The 23,846-nt window shown below is 30.3% G+C and overlaps 1 protein-coding gene across 1 annotated transcript; it reads right to left on the reverse strand.

Moving 5' to 3' along the window:
* Window positions 1-6,124: 6,124 nt before the first annotated feature.
* Window positions 6,125-8,683, reverse strand: LOC126839651 (uncharacterized). Its single transcript, XM_050575061.1, has 2 exons — window positions 8,517-8,683; window positions 6,125-7,880 (listed from the first exon to the last, which is right to left on the reverse strand). Exons 1-2 carry the CDS (start codon window positions 8,595-8,597, stop codon window positions 6,591-6,593), a joined length of 1,371 nt encoding a protein of 456 aa, XP_050431018.1. The 5' UTR covers window positions 8,598-8,683; the 3' UTR covers window positions 6,125-6,590.
* Window positions 8,684-23,846: the final 15,163 nt, after the last annotated feature.

The following is a 23,846-nucleotide window of genomic DNA, read 5'->3' on the forward strand; positions in this document are numbered from 1 at the left end:
AAATACCACTAGTGCCGTGGATACCGCGCCCAAGGAAAATATCCAGGAACCAGTTCCTGTAGTTCAAAAATCAGCAGTGTAATCCGCCGACTCGGCGTGTCCGGCATCAGGAAATTGGTCTAAGTCCGTTTGCGAACTCCATGGCCGAGCTCACCGCGGCCCAGAACCGACATGGAAAACTCAGATTGTTGGAGAGCAGTGTTGGGAAAAGATAACTATAAAGTTATCTAGATAAGATAACGGATAATTGAGTAATATATCATCTAGATAAGATATTAAATTATTCATTTAACATTTATTTAGCTAAAAGATAAAGATAAATACAATTTTATCTAGATGAAAAATAGATAAATTAATTTTAACCTTCATAAAATGTTATACGAAAATGTATGAGTGAAACAAAGTATTTTCACAGATTACAGAATAATTTAATAACCAATAAGACGTAGGTACTAAGAAATGGACAGTTACGTCAAAGAGCAAATTTTCCTTATATTAGATTTCGTGATTTATGGCTACTCTGTTCATTTGTCATTTATTATTTTCATGTACTCTGTTTATGTCATCTTTTATGTAGGCAACAGTAATAGTATAAATAGGTATAAAAAGTAAATACGAGTTTATCAAACTCTATAATCGATGACGGGACATTTCATTATCGGTTGAAACTATTTATAAACATATTGTTCTTTTTTGAGGCTTAACTATCGTTTTGGCCACATACGGTCTACGGATTACAGAGAGCCCACATTATGTTTAAAATGTTTATTACAAGGTTTTGTTATTTTATTTTGATTGAAAATACAAATAACTTTTTGGAAACGGCTCATTGCTTATTGGACTTGTATTACTATTTACTATTTTACTTTTATGTTCTTTACTCTTTACCTTATATGTAGTTACTGATACAGGACTCGCCTGACATGTATATATATTTGTAAAATATAATTTATAACCATTCTGCTCAAATAAACACCTGCACTTTCGACCATTTTTTTTGTTGGGATTTTGGTCAATGTTAATCTTGAAATTATTATCGTAAAAATTCTTATAAACACGTTTTATATAGCACTAGTAATTATTTCGAGAGTATTGGGAAATAAATTATCAACATTAAATAAAAACTGAGCACTGTAGTCGAGAACTACAAATATAAATAATAAATTATACGATAATACATATATAACTCTTATCTACTTCTACCTATTAAAAATAGGTAAAAGACGTTTTGTATAATCGACTAAAATACATTGGATTACAATGGAATATTGGACTTGTCTAACAAGCCAACCCCAATGTATTAATAATATATTCTTATATCACTAATCACTATTCATTAGGCCCTAGGTATATTAATATTTTTAGGCTAGGACTACATTATACGTTTCGTCGGATCCCAAAACCTGTTTTTGTAAAACCCACGAATAAATAACTTAAAAAATAGTTACAATTTCTATCTAGATTAATTACCTCAGATAACCGATTTGTTTATCTAAATAAGATAATAAGATGATTTACTTTTTTTTATCTAGATAAGATGTTAATTACAATTTTTTATCTAGATAAATTATCTAGATAATTCCCAACACTGTTGGAGAGTGAAAAGTTCAAGTAGATCTAGCTACCTACTTACCGAACGAAAACGCTTCCCATAGGTCTCCTGTAGCTCCCTGTTGGATCCACTAATATTCCCGTTTAGGCACTTTCGCTTTTCTAACGTTTTTAACCTAACCGGGTGGATTGAACCCAAGGTTCTCGCTTGCCGGGCGATTGCTCTACTGAGCTATCTGCCACAGCAGTCATATCACATTTTAACCGCGCCTCTTAATAAAAGTATACACTACACTACTGAAGTTAACAGATTCGACCATCTGACTTGATCTCTCGTCGTCTTTTGCCAGTCCACCTTTGTTTTACTCTAGCTCCCCATCAAAAGCAGGTATAATGAGTGTGCTACCGAATATTATCTTGACTGCTTTGGTAGAGACGTAACTAATCTGTCGCCTCCTATATTCCAATGGATCAATTACAATTACTGTTTAAGTATTTATAATCAGGAGTCCTCACGTTATTCTTAGGAAGTACTGTACAGTAAGGCTAGATGGCTATAAGAGGACAATAAGAATATAACACTTGATGTTCTTCTCTATAGTAATCTCCTGGATTAGGGAACTTATAGGATGATCATTGGATCAGAGATAGGAGATCGTTGAGCAATTTTATATTTCTGGATATCGTTAACAGTTTTTCTTATTTGTCCATTAACTGCGTGCAGCTACGTTAGGATTGCAGACAACGTGCAGCACATGGACAATAAAATGGCATGCCACCCAGACCTAAGCACTGAACATCCATTTGCGAACTTGCAAATGTGGTGCAGCTTTAGCAGAAAGCAGCAAGTGTTTCAACGGTTGTTGGCAGGCGCTAAAGTGGGACTGTCCTACATGGAGAATCACAAAAAAAATCAACGAACATGGCAGAGGTGAATGCCATTAGCCAATTAAGGCATGCAAACCTTATCTGCATGAATTTATCTAATTTTTATTTGTACGTATATTTTATTTCTAATGATTACAAGGAACGCAAGTCAATTCCACCAACCAAAACTTATATTCTAATGTACACACATTCTGATATCTTATTGTAATACGATATTTTTCTTTTACAATAACGTTCAAATAAATTATATCATGCATATTGTTTTACTAGAAAAATAACGCAGATGCCATTAATAATAATAATATTAGTATTTTTTTTTTTGATGCGTCAAAGTTCACTGAACAAAATCCTCCAACATTCTTCTTCTTTTTACCTTATTTCATTCAATTGAAGTCAACTAGCATTATTACAAAAATAAATGTCTTTGTTATTTCTTTCATTTTATATTTACATAGTTCCCTATTTAACATGTGATAAGTTTTAACTTTTAATATTTTAAGATATAAATGATTAGGTTAATTTTTTTCTTCAATTTATGTATGATGAGGATAAGTACATAAAAAAAAAAAAATAAGTACGCTTATCATTGGTGGTGGAGGTAAGGTGTAAAAATATATGTTTATACTACCTTAAGGTATAAATATATATATATATATATGTACATAAAAGTTTAACAAGCTTGTCCTGTATTTTTATTTTAAAATCTGAGCACCCTATTTGTACTCAAGAGACAATATACTAAAAGTTCGTAATAGTCCGAATAAGGTTTTAGCGGATAGATGGTACTCAACGGCACTATTTCGCTATATACGCGGATTTTGATTTACTCAAAATTTACCAAAAAAGCTACGTACCCATATGAATAATATACAGATTCCTTAAAAAAAATTCATTAAACGTGTTTACCACCTATTGAAACATTTTACAGGTAAGACAACAAAAAGCATAAATACAACTTTTATTTAAAATATTTATGTGATGCAAAATTAATTTTTGATTTAGCTCGCTTACTAAAAATAATATGCCTGGTGATGTGGATATGGTATAGCAATTTTATAAAAAGACATTCTGATGTTATCAAGTCTAGGCTAGGTGAGATCATTAAACGTTCACGTGCAGCTGTGTCTAGGAAAATAATAAATGAATATTTTGACAACTTACACAATTCTATTTTAGATATATCTCTTCAAAACATAAATAATTATGATGAGACCAACTTTTGTGATGATCCAGGTAGAAAAAAGATTCTAGTCAGGAAAACATCGAAACATGCAGATAAAATTATGAATTCATCAAAGTCATCAGTGTCGGCTATGTTTGCAATCGATGCATCTGGTTTAATGTTACCCCCGTATGTTCTTTATAAATCTTTACAATTATGAAACTTTTGGACTTTTGAAGGCCCTGGTAGGTGCAGTTATAATCGATCTCCTTCTAGTTGGTTTGATTAATGCATATTCGAAGATTGGTTCATATCAATTATTATTTCTCATTGTCGACGTTTACAAGGGTGCAAAGCTGTTGTTGGAGACTATTCAGTTAAAATAATTCAGCTTTGAAAAGAAAATAACATTAAGTTTATATTTTTGCCCTCTAATAGTACCTATTTGACCCAATCACTGGATAAGTCTTGTTTTAGGCCACTTTAAATTGCTTGGCGTAGGGTTTTAGAAGTTCATCAAAAGAGTAGGAAAGGCCCAATTGCAAAGGAAATGTTTCCCAGGTTATTAAAGAAAACACTGGAAAAAATATCAGCTTCTCAATCAAACAAGTTTAAATCAGGTTTTAAAGCAACCGGTTTGTATCCTATTGATAGAGATTATGTATTAAAAAATTGCAAGAAGACGAGTTAGATAAATCTGCATCAGCTATCAAACCACAAGCATTACATGACATGTTTAAAGAGACCCGGTATGGAAAAGTAAATGAGAAAGTTGGCAGGAGAAAGAAATTTAATATTCAGGCTGGATGCAGTGTAACTGAGGATAATTTATTTGTTACTGAAGATGAAACAATTATGATAGATGTAACAGTAAATTAAAAAAAACATTATTAGTTATATTGACACCTTTTTTTTCCTATCGCACCAATATAAAAAATTGTTAATTAATCTAATGTTCAGAACGGAATGATGTCGATGTCTGTGAACTAGGTATACCTTTGATCTTTCTAATAATATTGTTTTTAGTGTCAAGGATGTTTTCCGTGGTCTGTCTGCTTTGCGTGGTATCGAGTCTATTGGACCTGATGGTCTTTCTGGTACTTTTTTATTTGAACTAAAGTCAATCTTAGCGTATCCACTCTGGGTTTTATTTAGGCGGTCACTGGATGAAGGTATTTTCCCGTCAATGTTTAAGTTTAGCTCAGTTACACCTGTGCCTAAGTCCGGTTGCCCGTCTATTGTTTCTAACTATCGACCAATATCCATCCAATCTCATTTATCTAAAATATTCGAGTCTCTTGTACTAAATGCTATCCAGCCATCTATAAATTGTATCCTTATGGAAGAACAGCACGGCTTTCGCCCTGGTCGTTCTACTACCACTAGTAATCTACTGTTTTGTAATTACATTTTTGATTCATTTCAGTGTCGGTCCCAAGTCGATGTAATATATACCGACTTAAAAAAAGCTTTTGATTCAGTGAATCATGAAGTTCTTATTCTTGTTCTTAGAGAAGCTGGATTTGGTGAGCCTCTGCTGTCCTGGTTTAGGTCATATCTTAAAGACAGATATCAGTGGGTTAAGGTGTTTGGCATTAAGTCCAAACTATTTCTGGCTTCATCAGGGGTCCCTCAAGGAGGTCATTTGTCTCCTTTACTCTTCTCCTTATTTATAAACAGTCTTAATCGAGTTTTGCGTCACTGTCGCTTCCTTTGTTTTGCGGATGACATCAAATTATATATGCAAGTATGTAATATTGATGATTGTCTTAAACTACAAGCTGACTTTGACAGTTTTTCTAAATGGTTAAGTGCATTGGGTTTATCCCTTAATCTTTCAAAGTGTAAGGTTTTTACATTTTCTAGGATCCTATCTCCAGTCGTTTTTTCATATAGGCTTGGTATAAACGAAATTACACGAGAATCCGACTATGTAATGGATCTAGGCTTAAAGTTTAGCTATAACCTTGACCCTAGGCCACATATTGAATATGTGTGCTGTAAGGCATTTAAAACACTTGGTTTTGTTATGAGATTGGCAAAAGACTTTAGGCTAAGTATGTCTGTTAAAGTATTATTCTGTGCTCTTGTGCGTCCGATACTGGAGTATGGTTGTGTTGTTTGGGAACCCTATACAGCAGGTGATTTGAGGCAGTTAGAGAGAGTCCAGCGTAAGTTTTTTCGCTTTGCTAGTTACCTACTTAAAATCCCTTGTCCACCGCACGATTATAGCCCTGTAGCTAATTTACTTGGCCTACCTTCCTTGGCCGAGCGGAGACGCACTGCTGGTATTAGGTTTATTGATGGGCTGTTGAAGGGTAAAGTGGAATCGTCTGCTCTCCTCACACTACTTTGCTTTAAAGTGCCTCAACGTCCATCGCGAACTAATGCTCTTTTTTACATCCCGCGTGCCACCACAAACTATTTGGCAAATGAGCCATTACGGCGGCTAATGTCAAATGCCAATGTAGAACCCAATTTTAATTTTAATTTTTAAGTCGTAATTATGTTTAGCTTGTTTAGTTTATAAGTTGCTGTTCAGTTGTGTATTTAATGTTTTTCTAAATTGTACAAATATGCATGTATATATTTATATATAAAAAGGGCCCAGCCCGTATACAATAAATAAATAATGTAGTATACAATAAAGAATTTTGGGCACGATTTTAAACGCTTTCGTTGTTTATTTAGATTTGAAGTTTTTTACTTTTTTACTTTACTAGTTATTATGTGGATTGAATAAATAAATGATATTAATGGTTAATGGTAAAATATACACTATGATGAAGGAGAAAAAAGGTTTATGAACAAGTAAAAATATAAAAAAAAATAAATATGGTAATACCTGTTTTGTAAAAATATCATATTTAGTGCAATAGATGATTAAGTATAAATTTTTGAAAAATCTCTGAAAAAAATTTGTATTATAACGTATTTTGACTTGATGTGCAAATTTAGATACATGATTTGGGCGTGATCCTAAACTACATTAATCTCCTTCGCTCGGAAGACTCATTCCAAGCACATAATAAAAAGTACCTAATTTTGCTTTTAACTGATAGAAGTTATCGGCAAATTCATTGAGAAATTCCGTCATCACAACATTGTTAAGTTGACCGTTTACGTTAATACTGATCCAATCTGTTCCGTTTGAATTTCTCCCGTTCAACTCGACTAAACTGTCTTTGGCTCTTACCGATATTCTAGCTATGAGGTCACCAAGATTTGTGTCTTCTGGCATTGTCCAAGCATACTCTGCCGCTATGTCATAGAAAAAACCGTCGGAAAATTCCATGAATTCGAACACCGTATCAACCGTATCGATTGTCCTCCTGTAGATAGCCTTAAAACTGTTTTCGTCCATGTTGGGCATTAGTTTATCCAAAATCACCAACATTACCCACAGAAAGATGTACACTCTGGTATTGACGATTTGCTTAATCAACTTGTGGTAGCTAAGGTGTCCAAACGGTTTCGACACCCATTGGCGGTTGTCAATGTATTCCTTGGTTTTATTCAGTTCGACTGCGTGCCGTCTTATCGTTGGCCTCCATTCTACGGCTGAGCCGGTTATTTGACCGAACAGTAATTCGTGTTTATCCCATAACGGTTTTAGATACAATTGGTCGATCGTTATGTTTTGCATGACGGTAATATAGTCCGCAGTAAGTTCTGCAGAAGCACGCAGAATTCGAAAAATGTTGAATGGTACCTGAGGATTTTTCGACACCAAATCGAACTCTGTTCTATTTTTGGGAAGGTATTTGTTATCCTTGCAATATTTTATGAATTTTGTAATGCCGCTATGTAGTTCCTCTTCTCCGAAAGCGGGTTCCCCAAAGTAATTTTTGTTGCTATCATAATCGATGATCGTCATGATTTTTAAATAATAGCTCCAAAACCATTTGCCCGCTTTGACTTGGCCTTTTTGAAACATCAACACTATAAGACCAGCTTCTTCTTTCAATACGTTTAGTTCTTCCCGGACGATTTCGATAGGTTCGCCTCTTCGCAACCCTTCCAGAATATTTTCCAAGTACACCAATTTCGATTTTACGATTAGTGTGCAAGTACATTTAACGTCTTCGATTTTCTTGTCAAATTTATCAAACACCGTATTCCGGCCTTTGGTGTCGTTGTAAGTCTGAATAGGAGTTGTCAGAATTGTACGTTCTTTTTCACTAAGTTTTATTTCTTGCTGGTTGTAGGTTTTCAATGTATTCACTATATTAATGTACGAATGAGAGAATATTTGACTGACGTAATATGACGGTGAAACCTATAAAAAAATAAATGTACTTATACTATACAAATATAGTAAACATAATTATCATTTTTGGTAATTCCCGTATCCCTATTATCTTACAAATCTTTATTGGTCAAGTACATAAATATGTAAATATGTTATTAAAATGTTTAACTAAGATTAATTTACTTTAAATTGTTGACATGTCGATAACCAGTTTTAAATCATTATTTTTCATATTTTAGTTTAAAATTCACCGTAGTGGTCAACATATTATTTAAATACTTCAAGAGTTTTAGCCAGGGAAGCATTGTTAAGAAAATTGACTAAAATTTTCCAACCAAAGTTATATTACTTTGACGAGACCAACATTTTGTTGCTTTTCAATGTATTTTGTTCATTTTTTTAATTTTATTTTGTAGGTCAGGTTTGTCAAGTCTCTCAGATGGTAAAACAATATTATCTGAATCACCCTGTACATTAAGATATAGCTTAGATATTTATTAATATGACTGTTATGTTTAATATGTATTTTGTATATGCCTATTTATATAATTAAAAATTATATTAAAAGTTATAAAAAACAAGAAAATAATAAGTCTTTGTTAATTTTATGAGTGTAAATTGTAAAACGAACTTTTAAATTTGTGGAAAATTAATTATGCTTACTTTGTTTTTTGATTCAATCATCATTAAGTTGATTGTTAGTATGACATATAATGACAAAAAAATACGATTGTTTGCTATCATTTTTAAAAAGTTTTACTACATAAGTGCAATTAGTCAAAATGAAATTATAATAATGTAGCTAAGCTGGTCGAGTGCTGGGAATAACGTTTTACATTGGTAACCTAATGTTGTTTCAGACACTCAAAACATCTTAAGCAAATAATTTTGTTTGTATAACATATTTACAAATTATAGTTGTCTGGTAGAATCCAGACAAAACAAAAACAGTCTAGTTTACTTATCGTATTTAATTTTATACTGTTTACTAAATTCATAACGTCATATTTTTGTGTGAATATACTATAAAAGCTAATAGTTTTTGAGTCTACTTGTGTAGTTGGTGAAATCTAAAATATAAGAAAAAACCATTATCTAATAAATACATAAGAAGCCCACACAGCAATAATTGTTTTAATTATTAGGAAACATTAATTATTCTATGATCATTCTATTTTAATGTTTTTTTTAAGTATAATAAAAAAATATATTTAATTTTTTTGTCACTTACACACTGTAAACGACATATTTAAAGACCAGTACAGTATAAACTAGAATAGTCTTAACCAAGTAGAGTCCAAATCAGCACAGTAAGAAATTACCAAAGTGGGGTTCAGTATCCACAGATTCTCATCGAAGCGTTTTCTAGAATGTAATTTTTTTTAAAACTACATCTTCTATTATTGTTGTTTATTTTACTTTGTCAATTATAGGTATTATACTGACAGTTGTTTTATAACATACAGTGTTTTTTTTTCTAAATTTACTTAAGTAAATCACTAATAATAAAGGTTTAGATAATACAAACTTTAAAAAGGATTTTTTAAATGTCAAAAAAGTGAGATGGGTCCTTATGAACCCTAAGTACTGTATATAATATATACTATACAAACGGCAAATATAAACTGCCGTAGTGGCGACAGAAAACCTGGGGGAGGGGGGGATTACGGGTCTGTAAGGATTATTACAAGTTAAACATTTTTAATTTTATGGTGTGTTTTTCTCGGTTTCAAAAAACAAGTTGTATCATTTTCTGTATATACAACAGTCCCACGATCTATGACGTTTTAAAATGTAACGACTTAAATGATTAAGAAAACAAAAACTGCTGAACTTACAATAACACTTAATATTATTATTATTTAAATAACACTTGTACCATTATATAAAAATTGCTAGATACTTCTAAACGGCATTTATTAATACTGTCTAAAAAAAAAAATCCATAAAAATTTGGAACTAATTCGATTATTTTAAAAAATGTAAACAGCACTGTAATTTTTAAGTTAAAAATGCAAATTATTCAAAATTTAAAATATTATGTAAGAATTCAAACTATTAATTAAAGCGTTTTAACTTCTATTTAGGTTTTGATGTGGAGCGAGAAGATTTAGTTTACAAACACATAATTTTTAAAAATTATGTGTGTTTTTTTTATCTATAGAACCACGATATCTTCTTAACTGCTAAACCGAATTCTTTGTCAGAAATTCTATAGATAGGAAATCTTACCCGAAAAGTACATTTTTAAAATTAACACTGTAATATTAAATATAGCAACTAAAATTAAAATTTGTCATATAATGCCCCATAGTACCTATGTAAAAAAATAATATGTATGCCTGTGTGCATAGATGTACTGCATATGAATAAATATAAAACCGATTGGTTATGTTTTAAACGACATTTTTATCGTAAAATAAAGAAAACATGCTAAATTTGTAAATTATGTATTTTTTAATAATATAACCTGGCCGAAGAAGAACGTTTGACAAATTTAATAAAATGTTATACTGTATGGTGAAGGATAGAAAGAAAGAGAGTTCTGAAAAAATATGATCTAGCCGGCAGAGTCCATTTGTATAATATCGGTGAATTGAGGTGTACAAAAACAAGCCTATAATATTTTAAGTTGAAAAGTAGTTTTCAAATTATTTTTCAGAGTATTAATGCGTGCTGTATTTAAAATTTCTAAAAAAATGTATCATACAAAAAATGGTTAAATATATTGACTGTATGTAAAGTGTTTTTATGTGTACTTCTACTCATATGTTATTCACTGATTAAAATTGAAACTAAGACAAACAATAATATGCTAAAAATATTAATAACTACTGTGAGTTTTTTTACAGGCTTTGTTGTTTTTAATACTAGCGCGTTTCGAGTAAGGAACGTTTAGTTAAAAAAAAAATAAACCAACGAAAGTTTATAATGAAAAATATTTTTCAATTCGGTTAAAATCCGACTTTTGGCATTAAGTTAACGATTTTTGCCTGTACACATTAAGGGGAAAAATGTCCTTTTTTTTTAATAAAATTACATAATTTCAATTAATGAAGGGCTATTAAATATATTAAGTCAGTGGTGCAAGATTTTAAAAGTTAGGATGGGAGAGGAAGTGCGGTTAGGGAATGCGCGCAGATAAAAATAAAATACACTGTTCCTTTTCTCCTGCCCTAAACTTGAAACTTCAGTAACTTCAAAAATAGTTATTCGAAACTGGTTATCGACCAGTAAAATTTTTTAGTATATTATTCTCAATTTAAAAAGTTAATAAAATATATACGTTACCATTTAAGTTTCAAAAGTTGCTATCCAAAAAACTAAGTTGGGAGGAGGGTAAAAACAAAAAAAACAAAATGTGAAAAATTGAGATTATGTTTTATAAAAAAAATTATAAAATAAAAATTTCAATTAATAATTAAACCCAGTGAGATATTGACTGGTTCATGATAAAAGAATCACCCTGTATATGAAGATTAGATTCATTTAAACCTATTGAAAATATTATACGGTCTTATCATTAATATTACTCTTCTAAATATTTATTAGAGTATTTATTTACTTTCTTATACGGAAACGTATTAAAAACACGTTTTGAGTCGTGTTGCTTATTAAAATCAAAGTAGGGATTAAATCTAATGTACGCAATTATAGACCAATGTCTAAAATGAGTGTCCTACCAATGTTGTTTGAAAAAAATATTGACCCATTCTCTAGTTTGGTTTGCTATAAGCCTCAAGAAGATCTTAATTACTTTTATAACTGGTGTATAATAAATCGATACATTTTTTAATATCGATGGATATACATTTTAATTTTCTTAATTTTTTATATACAAGGCAAAGTCCTATAACCTATATTTATTGTGATATTTAATATTTTCACTTATCATGAATGGCAATTAGCTATTGTGGTTGCTGCTCAAATGTAATAAGTCCTACACTTAAGATGTCAAGTCCTTGATTTTTTTATACAAGTGTAGTTATTAGACTGCACATAAATCATAAGTCCGGACTTATAATACATTTGATTTGTATACTTGAATTATTAACTGCACACTTATTATAAGTCCGAACTTGTGATAGGTGTAAAGTTAAAATACTTTGTCAACGGACTTATAATATTTAAGCATAATTATTAACTACGAAGCAGTGGACTTATTTGTTGCCTTATTATATTATTTGGTTATTATTGAAATTACTTCAGTGATTTTTTTTTTAAAATTTTTCCCGCGTTTTGAAAGCATTAAAAAAATAGTTAACAAACTGATAAGCTGTTTGAGTGTCCATTCCACAGTATTAGTATGATAACAAATTATCAAATGTTAAGATTTTATGATAAGACATCATAAATACATAAAAAAATATTTTATACGATTGTCACAAGAGTTAATATTTTATTAAAGAAGTATACACATTTTAATTTTATTTTTAAAAGTATAGTTAAAACGTTATTAATAAAGTAGGTGTGACTACTAGAGGAAAAAAAATGTTGGGCATGGTCAAAAATATAAGTAAGTGGTTTTTAATAGCTACCTACCTAATATATTTTACTAAGTACTGACTATAATAATCCATAAAGATACATGTATACTAAATAATATTATTTATTAATAATAATAGTGTTCAAAACATTGGTTTTTTTTTATTACTTATCAGTTATGTGTTACTTGATTTTGTTATTTTCACTATTTTATAATGTCATAATATTTAATATGTTAAGGTAACATATTTTTTTTGTCTAATATGAAGACCTAAAAAGTAATTTGATTTTTGTTTTTTTGGAAATAAAATAATAAAGTAATTGTAAAATAAGTAATAAGTCTACTTAATCATTACAAGTCCATTCCGGTCTAAATTTATTTTGTTACTTTATTATAAGGCCACATCATTTTTCAACTCGATAAAGTGTAACTCGCTAGAGAATATTGATTTATTTAACACAACCTTAACCAATTAAAAAAAATGTATCAAATAATTTGTCCTAAAATTTTGTTTTAAAAATTATTTTATCATTGCTAGGTATTTATTATTACTATTATTTATATTTTCAATTTTATTATTATTAATGTGAGCTATTATCTTAATTATTATGCGTAATCTGTTGCCCGACGGGCGTAAATTCTTTAAATGAAAATAAAATAAAAAATAAGAAGAAAACATATTATTTTGTTGTGATGTTTTGTATGCTTGTTCAAACAATGAATTGTTGTGTATACACCATAAATGTATAATAGTTGTCTTGTCTCGCCGAGATGCAAATTTATGTGCCTTCGGTCCATACCAGGAAGTATATTCCCGACCAAATAAACCTAACAAACCGGCAGTCCTAAAACATTATTTTTAACTGGACTACATGTAATTTCCGTACTATTTTTTTAAAAAATCCAAAATAATTCACACAACATATAAATGATGAAAAAAAAATAAATTTTTATATTAGCATGTGCAACTTTCCTACTTGGCTAGCTGAGCTTAGGCAAAGTGGCCATCGATAAGGCTAAAATATATGGATTCCCACGAAAAAAGTGGTTGGCTAGGTTGTTATTCTACGACTATTTGGGCTTAAAGTCTCCCTATTGTATATTGTTTTCAGATACTCGAATCTGTTCCCGTACTGCACAAAGTTAAATATTTTTTAGAAAAATCAATATGAAACTTATTTACTTAAGGGGGGGGGGGGGTAAGGTATTAAAATTTTTTTTTTAAATTTTTTTTTGTCTACTGAATGCATAATATCTCAAGAATATTGTGTCAAAATTTCAAGTCGATCGGAACAAAATTGACGACGTTATGAGTTGTCGGAATTTTATAGCTGCCCGGCCCGAGCGCACTATCGTTAACTTTAAAGCGTTTTTCCCACAACTCACGTTTTCAAAGTCGGTGACCCTCGTAACTTCAAAACTACTACACCGAACCTTTTGAAATTTTGAACACTATTTCTTTACATAACTTACAAGGCAACGCTGGAGATTTTTTTTTCAAATTTGTTAATATTTTTTATTTTACAATAACAAATTAGCCGATTTTTATCGCAAAAATCGCGTTTTTCCCTTCAAAGTGTTCCCAAAAAGTGAAAAATTGAAATTTCAAAAAACCCTCCCGACGTTACCTGGGGAAATCAATTATCTAACGAAAGAACTTAATTTTTTTAATTTCGGATGATCCAGCATCGAGTTATGAGGGAGACCGCAATTCTACTTTTTTCCGAGACGCTTCCGAATAATTGCTGCCATTGCCGTATTTTGTAATATTTCTACATGAAAATATTACACAAAATTCTTCGAATGTTATACTTTAATGTACTATTAGTTTTAATAAATAGAGTTTAACTGTGTCGTCAAAAAAAATTCGCCGTTTTTTGCACGAATTAACTTTACCCCCCCCCCCCCCCCCTTAACACACACACGAATTTTTATTTTATTTTCTGTTATATTTTTCTGTAAATTTATAATATTTTATTTACCAAAAATAAAATAATCATTATAGTGGGATACATTGCGTTATGTCCGGCAGTTAATTAATTGAGTCGAGTTTAGTGTACTTTTAAAAGCTCTTTTTTTTTTTTTTGGCACCGGCAGGCAGGATATATTATTATTTTCGAGTATGGTCTCGATTGCCGCCATTATATATATATATATGTACGACGTCATTAACCTATATAATTATTTATTGCAATAACACAATTAAAGGAGGTTTTCGGCGGTACATAAATCAAATAATACACATGTATTTACGAATGCATTGCAACGTTACGTCTGATGTAAGTCACTCATTTTAAAAATTATGTCATTTCTATAATTATAGAACTTACAAATTTTACTATATACGTAAAACAAGTGTGGACGCAGTTTTTTCAAAGTAGGACATATATTTTTAACTAAATATGTAGACAAAACATTTTTAAAAATATTTGCGTTTGAATGTTTAATTTTCAACTATCTGATCGTTTGTCATAGCTTTGTTAAGATATTAAATTTCCCCTTTTAATTATCATGCGACTTCAGTTTCTTGAATACAGTAGCTCATAAAATACATATTTATGTTCCCATTGTCCGGTAGATGAGAACAACGTTAACCAGATGCAATAAAGTGTTTTGAGATGAACGGTTCATATCTACCTATTTAAACATAGTCACTGTGACAGTATTGTAAACGGGGTCAGTATAATTATTTAACAAGAAATTGCTGAGCTTTTGTTGTAAAAACCGAACAAATATTGTTCTTAAATTCAAATATTTACAAAGTCATATTATCATGTTGAAGAAAATTAATAAATCGAACGGTAACATTTTTTAAAATGTTTAGCTAACAAATTTTGGAAATAAAAATATATGTTTTTATTTGAAACAAATCTATTCCTCATTTGCGTATAAGCAATGAAGATAAAAATTTTGATGGATCACCCTGTATTTGTATAAATATAAAAATCTTCTTCTTTAACTTTTATCGGTCATTAAGGCCCATCACTGCTCCACACAGCCTCCTCCATACTTCTCTAACATTTGCCAAATCCTCCGGGTTATAAACCCCAAGTATCCGGAAATTCTGTTTTGGTTTGTCTATCCACCTTTTGCCCAGTGGAGACCTCTTACCTTCTGGTTTTCAGTAGAAGTGCATCCTTCACTATGCCACTCGATCTCCACACGTGTCCCAGTTTAAATATAAATATACACTAAAATGTACGGTACTTGTGTTGTAACCGTGTAGTCCATAAGTCACACGATAGTCGTTTTTAGGCAAACCACTGACCAACAGGGACGGGCGACGGCAACGGAAATGGGGCGGTGTTGTGGCCGTTGCTCAAAAACGAACGGCTCGAAAAGTGATAAATATATTGTGTCAACGTTTCGGCTTCCCGTTTGAAATTTATTGTCGCGTTGTTCGGTGTAACCGAATATTAATAATAATAAAAGGCACACAACCCCCCCCCCCTCATCCGCATTAGCCTCTCTCACGGGGAACGAAGTTTAATGAGTTTTTAATAGTTCGATGATATTGTTAATAAACACGGAAACGTGTATTTTATTATTTATGTAAAAAAAAAAAACACATTACGCGAAATGAAAAAAGTAATACCGCCGACCCACATTTGTTTTAGTGGATAGACACACACGCGGGTATGTCCGAGTACTCAGAATCGTTCCAATCAGCAAGTAACATATTATAAAAGCAAGCTTAGGCGAATGACAGGCACGTACCTATTCGCTTGCGAACGATCAAAACGATTTATCAAAAAGGTTGTTTCTAATTTTTTTTTTTTTTGGGATAGCAAATTAAAAGTGTTTCCTCAGAAAATTATTTAATCCTTTTTATTTTCGCTTTACCCTCTTTTTGGGGGGTTTCTTAAATAAAACAAAAGTTTGACGACAAATTTTTGTGAAAATTGTTTAGTTATTAAACCCTAAAACTTTACATAATAAAGCGAAATAAAGAAAATATTTCCACCCTCTTTTAGCGGAAAGGGCTTATGATATTTTGTTTGGTCTGTCAACGCTATCGCTAGTACTATGCCTAAAGAATATTCCATACAAATTTGGAACAAATTCAACCATTTTTAAAAAAAAAGTTATCGAGCGTAGAAATTTTAAGTGGAAAAATATGTACGTTTTTTTTAAGGTTTTCTTTTTTTATAGATTCATTATGAACTATCAATACTACCTGACTAACTTTGTGATCAATAACGTATTTAAATTTTAAACGCGCAAGAAGAAATAGCATATAACTCAATGGAAATATTTACAACATATGTGGCGCCAGTAATCCTACACACTGGCAATGGTAGAGAATTAATTAATGCTATAATAAATAAACTACATGTTGTGTGGGTGATGTCAAAATAGTCCATGGCAAACCAAGATGTAGCCAAAGTCAGGGGTCAGTTAAATGTGCTAATCGGGATGTGGAAGATATGTTGACAACACGAATGGCCGAAACTAAATCGACCGCTTGATCATCAGGATTAAAAATTATCCAATTTCGACAAAATCGTGTATTTTATTCTAGTAATACAAATATAATCACTTTGTTTTATTATTAATTCAATTTATTTTTAAGTATTGTTCAGTCTCTGATAGAGGCAGCTGCTGTAAACAGTGTTTCAGTGGCTCAAGGCCATGCCCGTTGCCTTTGTAATCAAAAATGCAAATAAAATTTAATGCAATTTAAAATACATTTTAAATGACCTAACCTAACCGTCCATTCGTGTAGTTCAAATTTATCAATACGATCATTTTATTATGCGTTTTCAACGTTCAAAGTTTGTAAAGTACACACAGTCAAATATTAATGAAAATTTGTTTTTACTTTTTTTAAAAATAGGAAAATGGTTTCAAACGCCTTACAGCAAATATCATAGTATATTAAAAAAGAACAGTTGTGACACAAGCATAAAATGCTTTAGTTTTGCATTTGCTAAATCTAGCTACAGTTAGAAAGTGGTCATCTTATTGGATCCTAACAACACACAAGAAACCAACACAAGCAAGTAAAGTTAGTAAGTTTTAAATATTTACACAGTGTTTATACAAAATGAAATACGTTGTTGCTTTGATAATAATAACACTACTAAACGCTGCTAAATGTATGTACAATACGGAAGACTTACTAAAATGGTATGACGATGCAATAAAGTACGAAAGAGGAAAATTTGATAATTTGACTAAGTTGAACCGTACAGAACTACAAAACCGCAGGGAAGAAAACATAAAAATGTTTATAGATGATGCTTGCGTACAACATAAATGTTATTTTACATATAACATGTTAGTTTTTATGAGATTGATAGATCCGGCAAATTACCCCCACAATGATGGCATATTCGCTAGCATTGAGAGTGCATGTCACAAGTGGGAACAAAAAATGTTAAAAGAAAGAATTGACACAAACTACTTTAAGGAAGATAGATTTTCGTGCTTTACGTGGTTTTTTCATTTTTTTATACAAAAAATCAAACAGTTATCGACGATGCATAACAGAAAAGAAGCAAGTAACCAAATAGACATACACCACCGTCAAATTCACAAATATTTAAAAAACGCTATGCCATTATCATGCAAAGTTCGGCCTAGTATGTTAAGTATGGACATAGTGTCTATAGTCTCTAATAAAGTGTGTATAAAAGCAGATACTGCGATGAAAATGCTTAAAGAGACCTGTAAACGTCAGTCATTGTCAGTAAAAGATGTTGAACCCTTCGATTTCGACCGGTTATATTTAAACAACATAATGGAGGACGATAAGTTTCAAAACGCTCTCTCCACAAGATTTGGAGATTTTGACAATATTCATAAAGTTATTAACTTGCTGTTAACCAAAATGGAAATGATTAAAAATCCAAAGACATCGATATCCATTACTATCAGTTCGCTTCAACATTTTCACACATATTTCATTCAAATGGTAAAAACAATTATGTTACGTGTAGGTTGGAAATTTTTAAATGACATGAAATCAACGTTGGACTGTTCAACAACCAAACTTGTATCTGAATTCAATGTTGTTTTGCAAGAATTTGCGGATTTTCTTCAATTGAACACTGCGGATGATTTTAGAAGTATAATTAATGAATTAAACAAATGGATTGTACAACGTAATATCGTGATTGCATTGAATGTACAGTGTCTGCAAACGATGTTTACGATAACTGGTTTACTAAACAAATATAACAAATATGAATTTTTAGAAGAAATGGACACCTACACAACCAAATTGTTGAAAAGTATTAATATTAAGTCGTTTTTACCCGAGGACCCTGAAAATGAAGATAATGCTAATAATTCCAAAACATCTAAGGAAAATATCAAAAACAACATACGGGGTAGTTTAATTTGTGCTAAAAGTTTTGTCGACTATTTAAAAACAAAATTAAATGGTGTACACTTTAAGGTTATTCATGATTTTGTTAATGCGAAATTTTCCGAAGAACAGTATTGTTCTGCGTTTACAGAGGTGTAGTATTTGAAATGTATTATCTTATTATTCAATATAAGTATATAGTTATTATATTTTAAGTTTTGAATGCTTTGCATTCTACATTTTTTATCAATAATCCTATCCTAAGTTATTAAAATATTTGAGTTTATTTCAAGGAAAAGGCATTATCATGACGAACTTTGAAGTTACGATTTTCAATGTATAATCGAATCAGTAAAGGAAGGGGAGCAGGGAGGAATAATTTAATTTTATACAGCAAGCCGGGGTGCCAAACTCTGTCAAAGGATTGAGCCACATCCAGTAAGACACCCGGACAATACTTTTTGTTCTCAAAGGAAGAAGAAATTACATCGACTAGCCTGTGCACTTGTTGTATGGTGGAATGACTGATAGAATTTCAATCATGTTAAGTTGGTTGTTCATATTATGATATAAAAGTTGAATTATTACTTGGAAAATATTAAATTTAGTTAATAATTAAAGAAACTTTTATTCAGCCGTTTTTAATTATTTTTCTTTTCTGTGAAATTATATTAATATAGGTGTCTTATGCCATTTAGGCTATCATCGTTCCAATTGTTTAATTTATTTTAACTACTTATTTTTCTAAAATAACCCACAATTAAAAATATGAACAGTCTAAACGGCATAAGACACCTATTTTTTGACAACTTTACAATTTATGCATGTTTACAGCGTGATTCATTTTTGGGTAAGACACTCATTTTCTCGAAAGATATTAAACTAACTTATATTAGTACTTTGCAAAATCTTTTTTTCTTTTTTTTTTTAGGTACACATCAATATTTATTTATTTTTTATTATCAAACCTTATATGTAAAAAAGGGGGGCTTTTAAATTTTTTAATAGGCCAACATATGTTTTTAATTCCATAAATGTGTAGGCAAAAAATAAAAAAAATATGTAACTAACCCTTCGTTAGTGTGCTGGGGATCATTAAACCCCACGTGATAAGATTTTGTGTGATACTAATAGTTATCAAACTAGATCAAATTTTCCATGAAATCCTTCTTTCTATGTTACTTTGGAGGACGCGTTAATACCACAATTTTTTTTACAATATACTAAACTACTCCTGCTTAATCTATGTTTAACATTTCAAGATCTTAACTTAAGAGGAAACTTTGACGTGAATGGTTCGTGTAAAGATACACTGGCATGTTGGTAGCGTGAAAGTTGAATTTTTTTTCATACTATAGTTTTCCTACTATGTCCCTATGATAACAAGTGTTATATTTACTATGTAGGAAGTTTGAAAACAGACTTACGACTTCTGGCCAAGTAAATTAAATACAGATTTTTTCATATAATGGTTTTATCGTATTGTTGACAACGATGTATAATAAATATACATCGACCATTAACATTATAGTATTTAATTAGTTCCTATATTATATCACGAAACATTTCTTTTTTTTTTTACTTAGCGACCATTGACACTGAGTTAACTAAGTGTATTTGTTAGGTTGGAATTACTAGAAATCTTTGCGTTATTATGATTTAAATATATATGCCTATGTTTTTTCCATGTGTAATTTTGTCGATAACATTTTTTATACGGAAAATTCTAAGGTTATAATAAATCGAAAATATTTTCGAAAATCATACAATTTCGGCACTTGTGCACACATGTAAATGTTTTAGTACATTTTTTTCCATCGATAAATATTCATAAATTCAAGCGGAAAAATACGTCGATCTAACGACAAAAACAATATATAAAATTGTCAATAATCGAATTTCACATTTTTGTGCACATCTTAGTGTTACTTTATACGTTGAAAATTCGAAGGGCATAGCGAATCGTCAAAACTTGAAAATGTTATCAAATCGGATATACTATTTACATACAATTCTTGCGCATAGATATATTTTAAACTACTACCTTTAATAGTCCGTAAAACAAATAGTAAACTAGACTTAAGTATGGCTATCGACGGATATTCATAAAGGAAAAAGCAATTAAAATTGGGGTTGGGACTTGAGTTGACCGAGATGACTGAATGTGATAAAATCACTTTTGAAAAATGTAATTAAAACCTAAAACTGGTAATTGAGCACTCAAAAATTACTGGGACCACTCTAAATAGTATCCGTAAAAATGTTGGCATGATTTAAAAATTTTTTTTTTTTTAAGATTTTACAGCAACACAGTTTTGCGACAATTAAAAAAAACTATATTCTCGAATTTTTACTTCGTCTAATTTGTTATGAATACATATTATGAGTTCTGGTTCTTAACAAATTTTTTCAAAGAGAAGTTCCTAAAATTACGGCTAAAAACACAAAAGTCTTGCAAAATCATTACGCTTAAGTATAAAAAACTGTAGCAGTATTATATATTTTTAACCGAAAAACCCGAAGAAATTCAATACAGACACACATATATTATAGACCACGTTAGTTGTGTTGAATATCATGACTGGCGGGACATGAGGGAGGAAAGGCAAATGCCCCCTTTGCCTTTACCCGGATGACGTGACGGTATTATGTTAGTTATCATTAGATTTAAATTGCAATTAAATATAATAATGTAGCTAGCGAGGGTGAACAAGAGGAACGATAAATATACATTTGAAAATTTCAAGAAAATGGAACCGCTAATGGATTTTTGGAAGCAGTTTTCTATGTTTTTCCAACAATTTATAATTTTTTACTTGTTTTCTTTCTCTTTTTTTTTCATCTATTAAATTACGATAAAGAGGATTTTAACGTGATTTACTGTTACATAAAAAATGTACAAATATTTTATAATTTGCCGGTTAAATATATTTTGACCCAAGGCGTAAGTATAGTTTTTTTTCGTGTTACGTCAGCCATCGCAGCTGTATCGCAAAAAAAACAAAAAAAAAGTCTTTCTTCAAAAGTATAGTTTAATAACAACTGTCAACTATTGCCATCGATTGTTCGATTGTTTATACAAATTTCACTGTTTTCCAAAATATTTATTGTTACTCTAAGTAATTAGTATCGAATTATAATCAAAATATCAACTGTTAGGTATCGCTTTAAAATTTTGGCAAAATATTTTTTGTTTAAAAACTTAATCAAGTTTATATTTTACCATTTAAGATTTAAAAATCGACCTTCAAGGAACTTTTTAGACCCTTCGGAAAAGTAATATGCCTTTTCAGTCGTTATTTGTCCATATTCATTTCCGTTGACTACTTTTTGTGCATCGAAAATTATTCTCAGTTTAAATAGTAAATTAAATAAATACGTTACTATTTAAGTTTCTAAAAGATGATAGGGTTATGGAAAATAATAAAAAAAAGGTTAATGTTTAGTAGTTTTACAATATTGTAAAATATGATAACCAAAAATATTTTCAAAACAGAAATACTAGAAATTTGCGATTATTCTAAGGAAAAACAAGTGACCTTTTTTTAATGGTATATAATGGTGTATATAAATATATATATATATATATATATATATATATACATAAATATGCCTCACACCGTGGGATTCTAATACCATTGAACTTATTGGTTCGTCCTTGCCTAAAATGAGGTCCATTCATTTTTTTAATTTTCCCATCAATTTTAAATTCGTCGCTATCTAAAATATTTTTCGATAGACATTTTTAAATTGTTAATATATTTTTTTATGGACACTAAAAAAAACTACGTTTTCATCATAGTTCGAAAAAGGGATGAGTAATTTTACTCCTAAATCAAAAGAAAAATTAAATTTTACCAAGCCAAAGTAGGTTTTTCTTTTTTTTTTTACTGCATGTAACCATTTTTAATATTAATTACATAGACATTTATTTGTTTTTTTGAAAATTTAACTGTACTCATTCCATCATTAAACTATGATGAAAGCATTTGGTTTTGTTGTCAATTAAAAAAATTTTACTCAATTTCTAAACATTTAAAATGGCGGTGATCATAAAAGATGGCGGATACGAACCAATGATGAGACAATAGGTGTATAAATTATTTTAATTGTTAGAAAGTGAGGGTTTTGTAAAATTTTACACATTGGCACGTGTGTTTCAAAAGTAAACAAAGATTTAAAAATATGATTTTATATGGAAGTAATATTTATTGAATTTTAGCCTAAGCGTTAACTCGAAAACACAATTTTTTACTTCAGAAAAACACTTGGGGGATTTGCGTTTCCATTTCTACTGTTTACATAAATGAAAATATAGGAATCGTTTTTTACACGTTTAAAAGACGATAACAAATTCAAGGTCAAAAATATTTATCCGAAACTGGTAATCGACTAGTCAAAATTTTTAGTGTATTATTTTCAGTTTAAAAAATTAAGAAAGTACATACATTACCATTTAAGTTTCAAAAGTTAGTACCAACTAAGTTGGGAGAAGGGTAAAAACAAAAAGAAATTGTTAAAAATTGATATCACGTTTTATAAAACATTATAAAAAAAAAAAATTCAATTATTAATTAAACTCAGTGAGATGTTGACTGGTTCATGATAAAAAAATCACGCTGTATAAAAAAATCCTTGGTTGACTAGTACGTAATTTATAATATCTTAGACCAATGTTAACATTTTTCATCTGGAATTTCATAGAAATTTATTCTTTAAACTTGCAATTATATTTGTTTTAATATTACTCTCTGACTCTGTCACAAACATTAACTTAAATGAGTTTGATATATTATGTAAGCAATATTTTTTTAAAATTTTATGTATAATTCATAAATAATAAATATTACAAAAAATACATCATAGTAAATATAAAAAAAATGTTTAAGCTATAACGTACAATATTTCAAGGGGAAAACGCCATACCTGAATTTCATTTCTGTAGTAGATCTTATTGTTACCTCCCTCGAAACTAGAAAATACTGCTCAGCATTATTCCTTGATGATGCGCAGGCGTTTGACACGGTCTGGCACACTGGCTTACTATATAAATTCAAAAAAATATTTCCTGCGCCTTAATGTCATATCTTGAAAACAGGTCTTTCAGAGTCAAACTTGATTCTGCTTTATCCGATTATCATGACATACTAGCCGGTGTCCGCCAAAGAAGCGACATTTCCCCCTTATTGTACAT

This window comes from Adelges cooleyi, unplaced genomic scaffold (genome assembly GCF_023614345.1).
Source record: "Adelges cooleyi isolate 19-005CV unplaced genomic scaffold, UGA_ACOO_1.1 ACOO_flye_CR_arks_rails_tigmint_CR_PRNA_307, whole genome shotgun sequence".
Lineage (NCBI taxonomy): Eukaryota > Metazoa > Arthropoda > Insecta > Hemiptera > Adelgidae > Adelges > Adelges cooleyi.